This window comes from Arachis hypogaea, chromosome 14, assembly GCF_003086295.3.
Source record: "Arachis hypogaea cultivar Tifrunner chromosome 14, arahy.Tifrunner.gnm2.J5K5, whole genome shotgun sequence".
Lineage (NCBI taxonomy): Eukaryota > Viridiplantae > Streptophyta > Magnoliopsida > Fabales > Fabaceae > Arachis > Arachis hypogaea.
Window position 1 is genome coordinate 91,069,202 of NC_092049.1, and position 17,137 is coordinate 91,086,338.

The 17,137-nt window shown below is 29.8% G+C and overlaps 1 protein-coding gene across 1 annotated transcript; it reads right to left on the bottom strand.

The window, feature by feature from the left end:
* Nucleotides 1–10,260: 10,260 nt before the first annotated feature.
* LOC112743491 (uncharacterized) lies at nt 10,261–14,639 on the bottom strand. The gene is made up of 7 exons (XM_025792707.3): nt 14,433–14,639; nt 14,173–14,355; nt 13,387–13,453; nt 12,661–12,992; nt 12,401–12,542; nt 11,407–11,532; nt 10,261–11,018 (listed from the first exon to the last, which is right to left on the bottom strand). The coding sequence occupies exons 1-7, from the start codon at nt 14,452–14,454 to the stop codon at nt 10,634–10,636; spliced, it is 1,257 nt and encodes a 418-aa protein (XP_025648492.1). The 5' UTR covers nt 14,455–14,639; the 3' UTR covers nt 10,261–10,633.
* Between the last annotated feature and the right edge of the window lie 2,498 nt (nt 14,640–17,137).

Genomic DNA, 17,137 nt, shown 5'->3' on the forward strand with positions numbered 1-17,137 from the left:
GGCTGCTTTTGACCCAGTTTCAGGCCTAAAACTACAGATTAGAGGCTGCAGAGTGAAGCTGAAAGGGAGAATCAATCATTCACTATTCATTCACATAATTTTAGGTTTAGATGTAGGTTTCTAGAGAGAGAGGTTCTCTCCTCTCTCTAGGTTTTAGGATTTTTAGTTTTATTTCTTTTTCAATTCAAATTTTTATCTTGTTTTAATTTAGTTTCTCTTCTACATTCTATTATTCTAGCATCTTAGTTTATTTTTCCTTGTTGATGTCTTTATTTTCCCAATTTAATTTATGAACTCTTCATGTTAGATTCAATTTCCTTTCTAATGCAATTTGAGGTATTTCATGTTTATTGCTTCTTCCTTTATTTGTTATTATTGATTCCTTGTAATTGTTGGTCTTAGATTTTACATTCTCTTATTACTTTCCTATGTTCTTATTTTATGCCTTGCAAGTGTTTGATAAAATGCTTGGGTAAATTTTAAATTAGATTTTTTTATTCTTAGCTTGGATTGAGTAATTTGGAGACTCTTGAATTGTCAAAGGCTCTTGTTGGTTGGTGATTGAAAGTTGCTAGTTGGCTTGAGCTTTACTAACTCTAGTCTTTGATTAGGACTTGTGAACTCAAGTTGATTTACTCACTTGACTTTCCTTCAATTGTTAGAGGTTAACTAAGTGAGAGCAATTTGCAATTACCATCATAATTGACAATGATAATGAGGATAGAAATTCCGATTCTCAACCCTTGCTAGGATTTTTCTTATTTGTTAGTTTATTTTCGTGCCATTTTACTTTCTTGTTCCTTATTTCAAAACCCAAAAATATACTTCCCATAACCAATAATAACTACACTTCCCTGCAATTCCTTGAGAGACGACCCGGGATTTGAATACTTCGGTTAATTTTATTGGGTTTGTATTTGTGACAAATAATTTAAATATTGATTGAGGTTTAATTGTCGATTTAGAACTATAAGCAACGCGACATTTTTTTGTGAAAATCTTTACCGATATTTTTCCTCCATCAAGCACTAATGTGTTGTTTTGGTTTCATAAGTGCTTCACATTTTCTCCAAACTTGATTATGAGCACTATCATGAATCCCAACATGAGTTTGTAATATCTCCTTTTTTTCCAATTTGAAAAGCCATTGGTTACAAAAGTATCGCCACCTTCAGTCTCAGGTTTCATAAGATAACAACAAAGACAAAAAATAGCATCTTTTGATATACTATACTCTAACCAATTGCCATAATCATCAAACCAATTAGGATTAAATCTTTGAAAAGAAGAACCACAAGCAGTTTGCAGAAAATCATGAGTCCTTGGTTGACAAGGACCTTTTTACAAATATGCACATCTAACTTTGTCTCTGTCATTCGGATGATAACTTGAAATCTTTGGTCGTTGTCCTGGATCTGGTATGAGACTCTCTACTTCAAATTCTAAAAACCTCCTCTTGTTAGAAGAAGTCGATGAATTATTTTCGGATCCAATCTCCAATGATGAAGTTCTTTTGAAATATTTTTCCATTAGTAGTAGAAGAAAATTATAAACCTAAATTAATTCATAATTCTATACAAATTGAGAAGTTTAGTATAAAACTATAAATACAAAATTGATCAATTAATAAAATTAATGAAAGCTATATTAGAACTCCATCAGAACACAATAACATCAGAACTCCATTAGAATTCCATCAAAACACAATTACATCAGAATAAATTCAATCACATCAGAACAAATTAATGAACTATATCAAATTGAATGAATTAATGCACTATATCAAATTAATGAGCTATATCAAATTAATAACAATGCAGCAAATGAGAATAAAAACTGGATGAAGCAACTAAGTGAACTAACTATATGAATTATGACCAAGAGGCTAAGAAAACCAACATAAATACCATCTAAGAGGCTAAGACCTAACCAATGCCATGTTACACAAACCATTCCTTTATTCTGAATCTCCATTCGGCCATTTCCCACCCCCAAAGCTTATTTATTCATAATATACATATGCTATAATTAATTAGTTATAGGGTAGACTTGAGAATTGTTTGGTATTTATCACTCTTGATAGGTTGATTTGGGTTTTCAATTATGTACCAAGAGGCAAAAGTCTAAGACTGAACTTCAGAAGAGGAACACAGGTATGCAGCGGTAGAACCACACAAATCATAAGCAGTACCCAACGGCAGAACCAGCGGCACCCAGGAGGCCAGGACCCAGCGGCAGAACCAATGACACCCCGCACCCTGAACTACTGAAGACAGAACCAAATCCAGACACCGAAGGAACGGGAAGATAGAACCAGATGAGGATTGAAGGCAGCGGCAGAACCAGACGCAGGCACGCGGCGATGCAAGGAGAAACCGACGGAGCCGATGCGGGAGAAAGGCTGAACGAGACAGCGACAAAGAAACTGGCGGAGTGGGTGAGTGACGGCATACGACAGTAACTCTAGAGGGCTGGAGTCTGGAAGCAGAGGTTGGAGGCTAGAGCCTGGAGCAGAGGAACAAAATTTAAAAAGGGGGAGAAGGAGAAGGGTTAGCCGGTTAGGGATTTGGAGGATGGGGAGTGGGGTCAAAATTAATTGGATGGTGGGGGATAATTAGACAATTCACTAAGAACTACTAATTAATTTTTTTAAATTCACTGGGGGCAGTTGCCCCCACTAGCTGCTGAGTAAATTCGTCCCTACGTGCTCTCTCTCTCTCTCTCTCTCTCTCTCTCTCTCTCTCTCTCTTGCTCTGCCGACACCGTCGAGCTTTTCCGTCACCATTGCCTTTACCGTCTGCGAGGTAGACGAAGCTGAACCCGCCGTCGCCGATCTTGCACTTGGGGTCGAATCTATTCATGGAGCACTCAAGCTTCTCGTAGGTGAATACGAGAGGGAGGAGACTGCGGTTATTGCGCTTCTATTCTTTGTGCTCATTGATGGTCCGTCGTGTCACCTCTATGTCCCACTATTCTCTTTTTTATTGAGATTGTTATTTTTTTTATGAGATTGTTGTTGTTTTGGTATTATTATTGTTATTGAATTTGATTTATGAAATCACAGTTGTTGTTGAATATGATTTATGAGATTATTGTTGTTATTATTGTTGGTGGTGGTAGTGGTGGTGGTGGAATGAGAGGTGGAGTGGGATTGGGAGTGAAAGATAGATTTGGAATATGAAATTTTGAATCAGGGTATTTTAGGAATAAAATGTTATTAAAATTTCAGTCTCCATTTTTAAAAATTTTAGTTCCTTGTGTCCCCACTTTATAGAGGTACGAAAGGGATTGAAATTTTAGAGACAGAGACTAACATTTTAGTTTCTGACTACCAAACACAATATTGAGTTTCAGTCTCCTAGTCTCAGTCGAGTACCTCAAAACAAGCTACCTATATGTACATGATATTTACAAAATCAATTATAGTGATAATAATAATAATAATAATAATAATAATAATAATAATAATAATAATAATAATAATAATAATAATAATAATAATGCATTAATTAATATATTATGTTCACAAATCTTTTGTTAATTATTAAAATCTTAAGTGTATATGATGAAGTCTAATTTTATGTGAATTATTGTATGTATTTTTAAGAATTTTATGCAATTTTTTTTTACTTTTTGTACATAAATGACTAGATTTGTAATTCTTGATTTCAATTGCGATTAATAACAAATTAGTATAATTTTTTACCATAAATTAAATAAGTTTAAATCTTTAATCATCCACATAGTATCTTGATATGTTTGTTAGTGTTTCAGGTTAGTTTAGATTCAAGTGTAAACATGAAATATGGCCAAAAGAGGAAAGAATAACAAAACAGGAAGTTTAGCATAATAAATCTTGTCCAGGCAAAATCTCACCAGGCGAAATCTCGCTCAAGCGAGAATTGTCACCAAAGCGAAATGTCGCTCAGACGAGGTTTTTTGCCTAGTCAATAGGGTTGCCATGTGCCTAGATTAATGAGCATGTGGGCTCACGATTCGGGTCCTAAAAGGGCCCTAAATATCATATTTTTGAAGTATTTCAAGGGAAAGTACATGGGAGAATATCAAGTAGTTTTTAGGTTTTAGTTTTGAGTATATTTTAGTGAATTCTAGAGAGAGAATCTCTAATTTCTCTCTAGAATTCTTAAGGTTTCTATTTTAATTCTCTCTTGTTTTAGTTTTTAATATTTTAGTTTCATTTATTTTTTCTTGTTTTACTATCTATAATTCTCTTGTTAGTTTTTTTTATTTATATCATTTTAGTTTATGAATCTTTGTTGAATTTTTAATTTTTTTAATGAATTTTATGTTTTATGTTTTATTGTTGCTTATTGGATATGTTATTATTGCTTTCTTGAATTATGTAGTCATAAATTTTATTAATTCTTCCAATTTATGAAATTTTAAGTTTATTCACTCTAGATGTTTGATAAAATGCTTGACTTAGTTATAGGATAAATTTTCATTATTGATTTGGGTTAGAAACTTGGGTGACCTTGAGTTATTGATATCTAAGTTGATTGATAATTTAAATGTATTAATTAATATTGTTTTCACTAATGCTAATATTTTACTAATTTAATTAGTAAGTTGGTTAGGACTTGTGGATTAAGGTTAATTTAGTCTAATTAACTTTTCTCAATTTATAAAGGTTGACGAATTGGATTTGCTATTTGTAATTATCATATTGTAGTTAGTGATAAATATAATGATCCTTAACCCCCAACCCTTACCAAGACCTTTTATAATTTGAATTTGCTTTCAATTTTTAGTTAATTGCCTTAATTGTTCTTAATTTAATTTCTCTTGAAATTTAAATATTGTATTGCTTTTCTAATTTCTTGGAATTAATTTTTTGTCAATTTCAATTAATCTCCCGATCTCTCTAGCCGATGATAATGCACTCGATTGTGATTCCAAGAGAAAACGACTCGAAGTTAAACTCACAGTTATTATTTTGGAATTTGTGACATTTTTAACTAAACTTTGAGAGTATTGAATTCCAGTTTAGAACTATCTACAACGAACTTGAGCTTTATAACTTGTGAATTTTTAAACCGGTCTTTAACGCTCGTTAGTATAATTGGGCAAAAAGGTTCTTCTTCGTCGTCGTCGTTACCTCCACCACCACCTCCTCCTCCTCTTTCTCCTTCTCCTCCTCCTCATTCAATTTCTTCTTTTCTTTCTTTTTTCTCCTCCTTCTTCATTATCATCATCGCATCATCATCATTATCATCGTCATCTTCTTCTTAGTTAAATATAACGCAATTAATTTAGCGATTTATTTAGTTGTAAATGACTTGGTTAAGAAATTTCGATGTCAAAATTAAGAAATTATTTGTCACGGTTAAAATATTTTGGTACTATTTTTATGATAAATTCTGCAAAATTTAAAATTCCTCTTCTTTTTTCTTAACAAGAACCTATGTCACAGTTAAAAAATTTTGGTGTCAAAATTAAAATTTTTGTGTCATAGTTAAAAAATTTCGGTGCTATTTTTTGGTAAATTCTGCATAATTTAAAATTCCTCTTCTTTTTAATACCACACAATCAATTTAGTAATAGCAAAACACATTATTTAGTTAGAAATGACACAAGATTTTTTTAAAGAATCACAAGTCCAAAACCTTAACTCACCCAACTAGCAAAATACATTTAAGTATGTTTTAGAACAAAAAGTACATCAATTTGTTGTAAATGACACGAAAATGGTTAAATTTTTATATATGAATTCAATACCACCCAACTTGTTCAATGATAAGAAAAGTACATCATTTAGTTGGAAATGACACGGTTAAGAAATTTTCGTGTCACGTTTAAGAAATTTTGGTGTCAAAATTAAGAAATTTTTTGGTTGGGTAAAGAATTTCGGTGCTATTTTTTTTGATAAATTCTGTAAATTCAAAATTCTCTCCTTCTTGAAATGGATCCTCTCAAATTTTTTTTTTAATAACTGAGGGAGTAAAGTGTGATCTCTCACGGTTAATTTTATAAGTGAGACCAAGAAAAAATATGAGAAAGAGCATTAAAGGATTAGAGATCATACTTTACTCCGTCTAGGGGTGTTCATGGGTTGGGTGAAACCAAGTTTGATGTGACCCAGACCCGGCTCGAAATATATACCAGGCCCATTTGTTAGACCCGAACCCGGTCCTAGACCCGATGAAACCTACACACTTTCAGGCCACGATTATATTGGGTAAAAACCGGGCCGTTAACATTACCTTCTTGTAAGCTAGCAAGTGAAAATATCCAAATTTCTAAGACTCCAACCATTACATGATAAAATTCACTTAGAAAAATATAACAAGAACCAACCATTCTCTAAAATTAAAGTATAACCACAATCAATACTAATATTGTCTAATAACACCAAATATTTAAATCAATACAAATAACACAATATTATGCATTAGTCTAGTTAGTCTTATACATTTTAAACATAAAATATTAACTTATTGTTTTATAATGACTAATAACACAAAATATTAAGGTTTACATTACTTAAATTCCACATAAGAATAGACATCATCCATCACTAATAAGTAATAACACAAAATATTAATTGTGTATGATGACTGTGCCACCGGGTCGAGTTCGGGTGACCCGAGTTATGGCTCGGGCCCGACCCGAAATAATGACCAGGTCTATTTTTTAGACCCTTACCCGGCCCTAAACCCGGTAAAATCATACCAAATTAGCCTCTAAAATGTTCGGGGCTGGGCCGGATCTTCGCGCCGGGCCGGGCCATGCACACTCCTATCTCAGTCAATTCTTTTTAACAATTGAGAAAATTCTTCATCATCATCATCATCATCATCATCATTGTTCTTCTTCTTTGAGAAACTTCTGTGTCACCGTTAAAAAGTTTCGGTACTATTTTTTTATAAATTTTGCATAACTACATTGAGAAACTTCTGTATCACAGTTAAAAAATTTTGGTATTATTGTCTAATAAATTATGCATAACTCAACTTCTATTATTATTATTATTATTATTATTATTATTATTATTATTATTATTATTATTATTATTATTATTATTATTATTATTATTTCACATTCTCGTAATTCTTGTTTTACCATCTTAACAAGAATCTATGTCATGATTAAGAAATTTCGATTTAAAAACTTAGAGATTTCTGTGTCACGATTAAAAAGTTTTAGTCCTATTTTTGATAAATTTTACATAATTCAAAACTCATCCTCCCTTCTTTCTTTTCTTATTTATCTTCAACTTCTTGTTTCACCTTCTCATAACTATCTTGTTTACTTTCTTAATAAAAATAAAAATAAGAAAAAGATAAACAAAGAAAAAAAAATACATAATGATAAAAAATCACCAGAAAGAAGAGAAAGAAAAGTAAAGAAAAATGCAGTAACAATATCAGCAATAAAAGAATGACGATAAGAGTAAAACACACGAAGAAGAAAAAAAGAATACAAAAAAAAATATTTATATTAAAGAGCACGGATATTTGCATTAGTAAAAAATTGGAATGTGAGATATGCCCTTAGTTTTTGTTAAGTTTAAATCAAGTTGATTGGACTTGGTTACCTTTGATATATAACAAGACAAGACTAGAGGTGGCAATGGGTAGGGTAGGATAGGATTTGGATCCAACTCTAACCCTACCCGCGGGTTGAGATTTTTATATAAACTCAACCCTACCCTACCCTATCCGCGGGTTGAGAATTTTCTAACCCTAACCCTACCTGCTCTTAACCCGCGGGTACCCGACCCTACCCGCGGGTTATAAAAAAGATACAATTTTATTATATAACTTGATGATAATTTAAAATATAACTAATTTTTAGGGTAAAAAACAAAAATAAGCCATGGGGAGAAAGAAATTACGTGAATCAGCCAAAACAAAATCTGATTCACGAATCAACCAATGCACAAATATATGTAGTTTGAATCAAACCGTTTCGAACTTGGATTGAATGTAATTCGAATTGAGCTACTTCGAATTACATGCAAAGCTGAAACATACATAATTCGAATTGAGGCAATCCGAATTAGTATGAAACCTGAACTAAGCATAATTCGAATTGAAGCAATTCGAATTACTATGAAACGTGAGCTCAACATAATTCGAATGATGTTGATTCGAATTACACATTGTACAATAAGATACTAGAAAAAATATTATATAATATAAAAAAATATACTAAAAGAAGTATAAAACAAGATTATAGGAAATTAATTTTAGTATAAAATTATTAAATATAAATTAATTTTAACTCCTATTACTACATTAAATTAAAAATAACATATAAAAATGTACTTGTATTTATTAAATTTTAATAACATATAAAAATTTAATGACTTTTTAAATATTCTTTTTATAATAGGAGTACATTTTTATATACTTTAAATAGTTTATATAAAAATGTACTTGTATTTATCATATAAAAATAAAGTGTTGTGCCAATATAATAACATTATAACATTTTAAATCAATTTTTTTTAAGATTTTAGATTAAAAGCAGCACATGAAAAAGTATTATTGGTATTTTAAAGCTAACTTAATTAAAAAAGATAAAACTATATTTTTTTAGGATTTTATGTACATAATTAGGCTAATTTTTTTTAAATATTGATCAAAGATGTGTGTTACACTATGTTATTTAGTTTCAGGTAAGTTTTACTCTACTATATTTTTTTTTACTTTTCAGAAGACACAAATCTCAAAAATTTTATAAAACGTCAATGATATTTTGTTTTAAATTAATTTATAAAATTTTTTAGATTTGTGTCTTCTGAAAAGTAAAAAAAAAGAAATTATAATAGAGTAAAACTTACATGAAACCAAATAACATAGTGTAACACACATCTTTGATCAATATTAAATAAAATTAGCCTAATTATGTACATAAAATCCTAAAAAATAAGGTTCTATCTTTTTTAATTAAGTTAGCTTTAAAATACCAATAATACTTTTTCATGTGCTGCTTTTAATCTAAAATCCTAAAAAAAAAATTGATTTAAAATGTTATAATGTTATTATATTGGCACAACACTTTATTTTTATATGATAAATACAAGTACATTTTTATATAAAGTATTTAAAGTATATAAAAATGTACTCCTATTATAAAAAAATATTTAAAAAGTCATTAAATTTTTATATGTTATTAAAATTTAATAAATACAAGTACATTTTTATATGTTATTTTTAATTCAATGTACTAATAGGAGTTAAAATTAATTTATATTTAATAATTTGATACTAAAATTAATTTTCTATAATCTTGTTTTATACTTCTTTTAGTATATTTTTTTATATTATATAGTATTTTTTCTAGTATTTTATTGTACAATGTGTAATTCGAATTAACATCATTCGAATTATGTTCGGCTCACGTTTCATAGTAATTCGAATTGCCTCAATTCGAATTATGTATGTTTCAGCTTTGCATGTAATTCGAAGTAGCTCAATTCGAATTACATTCAATCCAAATTCGAAACGGTTTGATTCGAACTACATATATTTGTGCATTGGTTGATTCGTGAATCAGATTTTATTTTGGCTGATTCACGTAATTTCTTTCTCCCCATGGCTTATTTTTGTTTTTTACCCTAATTTTTATGTAAAAAAGAATATTGAATTATTAATTAATGATTTTCTTTTAGTGACTAAGAATATTTTACATTTAGTGAGAGGTATTTAATTCAACATCCACTTAAACCATATTTTTATATAAGTATATAACATATACATATATATATATATATAGAGTGCGGGTTGGTCGAGTAAGGTTGAGGCTCAACCCGCACCCTACCCGACCCGCACAAGAACTCTACCCGCACCCAACCCTACCCGCTGCGGATCGGGTTGGATACCCGTGGGTAGAGTACATATTGCCACCCCTAGACAAGACTGATAATTTGGGTGGAAGTGGAATGCTAGAAATAAAATTAAAATAAATTCCAAATATATATTAAAATACAAGAGTCAAATTAAAAATATAAAACATAACATGGATCTATAATATAAGTACATAATGATTATTTTTATAACTTAATTTTAGTATATAATAGCATTATCTATATATATACCCAAACAGAAATATGATTCGTAAGTTTTGACTAAGTTGCATATCATATATAGTATTTAAAAATTGTCATTAATTAAAATAAATAAATATAACTATTTCATGTATTAATTAATAATTAAAAATCTTAACAATGTTAGAGGGCATTGCATGGGGTGCTATAACTGCGAACATATCGAACCAATAAAAGTTTAGATATTTAACAAACACATCATAATTTTTTAATACGCACTTATAAAATGAATGTTTAACAACTTACCCATACCTCGTAAGTGTTTAAAACTAGTAATATATTCACAAGGTATATTGCCCCAATTGAATCCAGCCTTTATTTTCACAGGTGTAATCCCATATTTCTGCCATATAATGTTTCATAAGCAAAACCTCAATTCTAGAAACGAACAACTCTCGGAAACCTGTGCAGTATTTTTGGTCACCATTTTTGTCTTTTGACCTTCTAATATCATGCAAAACTATTCATATACCTTACCAGTGATATGTTTCTAATGTTTAAACCAAACAAACATGTGTACATGGAAACATGTACAGCCGTCAAGTGCGGGGCGGAACATTACACCTTCAACCACTCTAAGCAAGGACACAACCCCCAACAGAATCTAGCTGGGTAATAATCCTTCAAGTACACCTCCCTGCTATTACCTACTATATAGAAACTGAAGGATTGCCGGCGACCAGTCATGGTGACGCGAGTAACTGGCACAACTGAGATTGTATGTCTCTCGCATATGATCCTCGCGGTTGCAGGTACGGAAGCTCTATCTGCAATGACTTCAGAAGAGAACTTGTTGAGAAAATAAGAATCAGCAAAATAAGCTGGAGTGCATTGGTGAGCTTGGGTGTTGCACAATTGAACTCCTTTGGCTCTATGGAAAACCTCATCCGGTACTGATGCTGCTCCACTAGTTGCATTTACTTTCCGAGTTGAAAGCGTCTTCCTGCACAGCACGCACAGGTCACAAAAGGGAATCTATGTTGAGCATAAGAAATGAAAATGAAGAAACTTGTTGAAAGAAGTCTACGACAATTCTAATGACTTGTTAGGATAATTAAGTTAAGAATGATTCATCTAATCTTACAACTATCCTAAGTTATTTGCAATGCAGTTCATAAGAGATGGATCTTCGTCATAATCACACTGGTTTAAGCATCAGATATCTTATGGACAAGAATTTGGACAATTATAGAAAAATCAGTAGTAGGAAATTCCTTGCAAAAATTATAGCACCTATTAAGAAACTCCAAATATTGTAATATGAATATTCATGTTTGAAAAAATTATTCTAAGGGCGATAATTATGATCAGAAACTAGCAGATTAACATACCATCTTACAATGGCAACATTGCGTGATAGTAGAGAACCACTTCCATTACACGTTTTACACTTAATTAGTCCCTGCGATTCACAAGTTGGACAAGGAATCTTTCCAGTACCATTACATTTCACGCATCTGCAAGAAAATTTAACATGATAAAGTAAATAAAAGAAATAACTTCCATCTTGACAGGAAGCAATTGTTGGGACAATGTTAGTCAGAAATCAAGGGAGCTAGTGAGATAAATAAAGGAAAAAAAGATTTGTTAAGCATGGTCAATGATTTGTAACTGATTAAACAATAGAAGAACTCTCACTCTTCCTCAAATTATTGTAATGCTTCTAGGGTTATTGGCACTTTGCCAATGATCCTACAACAACAATACAACTACTTTCTCTTTCTGATTCCAGTTTAAACAACAATGCATCATAAACATTTCATTTGACTTGAATTCAACATATAAATTTCCGGTTTTCTGCATTATCTTCTAAGAATTATAGAGCAGTGTATCAAACTATCAATGCTATGAAGAACAAAAATGTTTGACAATATGATTTTTAAAGGACCCTAAGCCAGCGGCAGCATAGCTTGCTTAATCTACACATGAACAAACAAACTACTCACAGTGTGTCAGAACCATCTTTTAAGCATGGTCAAATGATTTGTAACTGATTAAACAATAGAAGAACTCTCACTCTTCCTCAAATTATTGTAATGCTTCGAGGGTTATTGGCACTTTGCCAATGATCCTACAACAACAATACAACTACTTTCTCTTTCTGATTCCAGTTTAAACAACAATGCATCATAAACATTTCATTTGACTTGAATTCAACATATAAATTTCCGGTTTTCTGCATTATCTTCTAAGAATTATAGAGCAGTGTATCAAACTATCAATGCTATGAAGAACAAAAATGTTTGACAATATGATTTTTAAAGGACCCTAAGCCAGCGGCAGCATAGCTTGCTTAATCTACACATGAACAAACAAACTACTCACAGTGTGTCAGAACCATCTTTATGAGCAATCAAACCCCTCCCATAACAAGTCGAACACTGAGTCAACTGATTTTCTTTATTATGTCCAGGTTCTTGGCTTGCATTACATGTATTACAGACTGTACCTCTGCGTCCTGCACAAACTGTAAAGAATTTACAGGGTATGTCAGAATAGGCAAAAACTAAAAAGAATTGTAAGGGAAATAGCATAAAATATACAAACAAATTTGAATTGTGAAACTGGGGAAATCCAGGATTTACCTGGGCACTTCTCAATAGTTTCAGAATGAGGAATCTTTTCCCTCACTTCTTTGGAGGGTACAAATAGAACAGGGAACTGAGACCTTAGGTCCAATTCCCAAATACCAAGTTCAGTCCCCTTATCTTTTCCATCAATATTTCCACCTAGGTATGGCTCTGTCTCCTTTATAACCTCTCTTTCCTCGACAAATGTATCCAGAGTTCCAACATACACATTACAGTCTTCCACTGCATGAATCTTCCATGTTCGAGCAGGATGGCTGCCCCAACAGCACCGATGACCAACATGATCAATTAGCAACTCGCGTATCTCCACTTCATCCAAGCATTCCCTTAAAATGTCACACCCAATCCGCAATGTCATTTACCAATATAGTGCTTGAAGATTTAACTCAAATTAGTATTGTAACAGTATTTTTATCATTCTTCTTTTTTTATTTGAATATCAAAAAGCATATATTAGAAGTTAACAAACAGGACAAAAAGCCTCTTCCATGACACATGAAATAAGACAATCTAACTTCTGCTGCAATAAAGATTGTTGTACAAAATCCAATTTGGAAAAAAAAAATGATGCATAATATATAACCAAAAATCCATAATTACAAACTCTTCTCTTGAAACAAATCAGCCCAGAGAATCTCAGAGCATTATGTGCAGTCTAATTTCGAATTTCAATATAAGTTATGTGAAATTCACCCTTCTACTTATATTGCAGGATTATACCTCTGATATCCAGTCCTAGGTCCACCATAATCTCCTCCGTATCCACCTTGATAAACAAGAGCTTGCCCTGCAACAAGAAAAGGCCTTTTAACATCCAATCATCCACCTGTACATATAAGTCAAAACTTTTGTGCAATAAAAAACAAGAAAACCTAACAAACTCAATTCCTAAAATATAACATATTGCTAAATGAAAAAAACACAACACCCCCTGAGTCAACTAACTAATGCCCAAATTATCGTACAATTTTTTTGATTGAATTGGTTTGGCTGCCCTAGCTTAAGGCTTCAAGACTTTAGAGAGCGATAAACAGTATCATACCTCACCAAGGGAGCTTTCTTAACAACCATGCTAGGTGTACACCAAAATTCAGCCATCAAATCAGCTATTCGTATAAAATGCATATTATAACACAAAATAAACATCAGAAATGAGCTAAAAAGCACATATTTATACACAAATACATAACGATTGATTTAGTGGATGATTTTTGCTGTGTACATAGCATTTTCTTTCCGAATTCTAGGTTTCAAATCCCGACTTCGCTTGTAAAGTTTAACTAATAGTCTAATACTCAATCGTCATTCATCAATCCACCTCCACTCATCTAACTGATTCCATTGGATCAATTTATTGTCTTAGCAATGATCACTCTACCATTGTCTTAGCAACCTAAAAGATTCCTCGCTACGATATGAATCAATAATTTAACGCATGATTGAAGGAAACGAAACAAAAATGGTTACAATTTCACAAACAAGGATCACTGATCACAGTTCACACACCTGCAGGGTGAGGCTCTGGTGAGCTAACCAAGGCTCCGTGAAGAGAAGGTGGATAGTGACTTGAAGGAGCAGAAGCGGCAGATCTTATCTCATCCACACTCACCTCAGTCCCAGCCACTGATGAAGCAGTCGGTATACCGCTTCGACCCACATGCTGATACGAGCTCCAATTCCCACTCTCTCCTAATTCCAAAATTATTCAAAATTCACAATAAGCATTGAAAGTTAATATCGCCGGCAAGGAAAATTGAAAATGGTACCTGATAGCAGTGGTTGCTCCATGTTGGAATGAACTATAGCTCAGAGGGATGAGGGAGAGGTTTATGGATTTCAATACGCACGATGGTGACTTATATTTTGGGTGTTAACTTTGTCATTAAGGAATTGGAAATTAGAAATTGGAAATGTAGATATAGATGGCCGAAAATGCGAGTAAGTCAATCGGCAATATGACAAATAATATTATTATATGATGTTCATATTTGGCTGTCACTGTTAAGAAGGTTGGTTTGAGTTTGGGTGGTCCGCGCTGTTAAGACTTTCACAATACATGGGTTGTATATGATTTAGTTAATCTAAAAATTAAATTTATTTTTTAGTTAATTAAAAATTTAATTTTAATTAACTAATCAAATTAATTTTATATAATAAAATTAGTTATTAATCAGTTATAAAATTTTAAAATTAATTTTTAATCGATTATAAAAACAAAAATTAATTTTAAGAAAATAACTGATTTTTGAATAGAAAAGCTTATTTTTGAAAAAACAAAATCGATTTTTGAGATTTTTGGATAAAAAATCAATTTTCTAAAAAAATCTATTTTTTAATAAATTTTTAATCTAAAAAATTGAAATTAAACTTTTTTATAATTTAATTTTAATTTTAGATAACTGATTAAAAATTGATTTTAAAATTTAATTTTGGTTAACCAATTTTAAAAAATTTAATATTATTTTTAAAATTAATTTATTAAATTAATTAATCAAAATATGGTTATAATTTTTTAATCGGTTAATCACATTTTAATTTTTAAATATACGCACCTAATATAGACGGTATCTTCTCTCATTATGCATTGGTTATATAAATGTTTTAAATTTACATCTAAACTAATTTAGTAAATTTTAAATTTGACACTTTAGTTTTTAATAAACTTTTATTATTTTTAAAATTTTCAAAAATTATTAATCTTAGATATATTAACTTTTTTATTATTTTTAATAAATTTTTTAATTTGTATATTGACTAAAATAATATTATTTGCCAATAAGTTATAACTCAAATGACATAGTGTCCCCATACTCAATTAAGAGGTCGCAGATTCAAGTTTCCTATCATTTGAAACAATTTCATGTCTATAAAATTTAACATTATTTGGATCTTCATTGAACGCTAAATAAAAATGTGATTATTTTATACTAATTTAATATAGTAAGAGAATGACAGTTCATCGAATCAGTCATTGCTAGAAAGAGATTGAGAGATTACTATGATATCTAAAATTCAATTTAAAATACTTCAGTAGTATAATTAAAATCTTAAGGATTAAATTAATAAAAATAATAAATCTAAAAAATTACTATAAGAGTTAGTCGATTTTTTTCTGTACTGAAAATATATATTAAGTGTATTCTATATTTTATTTGACAAAAAAAAAAAAGTAAAGGGCGAGTATGATAAACTTTTAATTTCTATTTAAGAGAACAAAAAATAAAAAAAGGAAATAAAATTCATGAGTTTTTTTTATAAAGAATATAATTGAGTTTAGGATAAAGTTTTTTATTAGATTTATAAAGAATATGTATTTATATTGTATATAACAATTTTTTTATGAATTATTTTTTACTAAATCAAATAATATGACTATTCACTTAAATTTTACTCTTCATCGTAACATCAATTAATTATTAATTATGCTATGTTATTGACATATTTTGTAAAAAAATATTATATTATTACAAAAAAAATTTTATTAAAAATTTAATTATTTTATTATGACAAATTTTATTATTTTAATAACTAATAATATATAAATCAATATATAAGTATATACAAATATGTAATAATTAATAATAAGAGTTAATTTTTAGTTTACATAGAATATTTTTGAACAAATTTTTTATATTTTATTTGAAAAAATTGAGAATAAAAGAAAAAAATAGAATAGATAAAATAAGTCTGATGCTAAATATGTTATAGGTGTCTTTTTTATCATTTTAATTTTATATCTGTGTCTAAAACAATTAATATTTTATCTTGACAATTTTTATTAATAATATATACTGTGAGATATAGTCATATATGACAACATTTTTTTAAGATGATTGATCATGTTAGACATAAAAGGAACTTGTATATCTTTAATACAGATAAAATTTATGTCAACAACTTTAAATAACAAAGAATAGAAAATGAGTCAACACTAATAATTTAGTTAGTGCTGCTGCCACAGATACTACAAATCATCAAATTTGACATTATAAATTAGGATATATCTCAATTGATAAATTACATAAAATAAAAAAGAATTATCCTTTTATTATATGTTTATTAAATAATGAGTCATGTGAATTATGCCATTATACAAAATAAAAAAGACTGTTTAGTTTGAGTCAAATAAAATATGCAAATTTATTTGATTCACTACAAATGAATATTTGAACACTTATTTTTATCCCATTTTTTATTAGTCATAAGTATTTTTTAACAAAGTAAAAGATAAAAGTAGATTCACTTGATTATTTTTTATGAAAAATAAAAGTAAATTTTTTTTATTCAATAATTTGTGCAACTAATAAAATATAATTTCAAATAAAAATACAAAATATCAGAATTTATCATGAGTTCTTTTTATAAAAAATAGAAAATAATTTATCAGACCTCATGTGTTGAGACATCTCAATAAAATAGAATTGTGAAACAAAAAATATTAAGATATTTAAAATATTACTAGAACACACAT

Bases quoted from the DNA above. Each gene is read 5' to 3' on its own strand.
- LOC112743491 (XM_025792707.3), bottom strand. From the start codon at position 14,454: ATGGAGCAACCACTGCTATCAG. The intron at 11,533-12,400 runs GTGAGTAGTTTG...ATTTTCTTGCAG, and splicing joins AAAGATGGTTCTGACACACT to ATGCGTGAAATGTAATGGTA. The intron at 11,019-11,406 runs GTATGTTAATCT...CGTGCTGTGCAG, and splicing joins AATGTTGCCATTGTAAGATG to GAAGACGCTTTCAACTCGGA.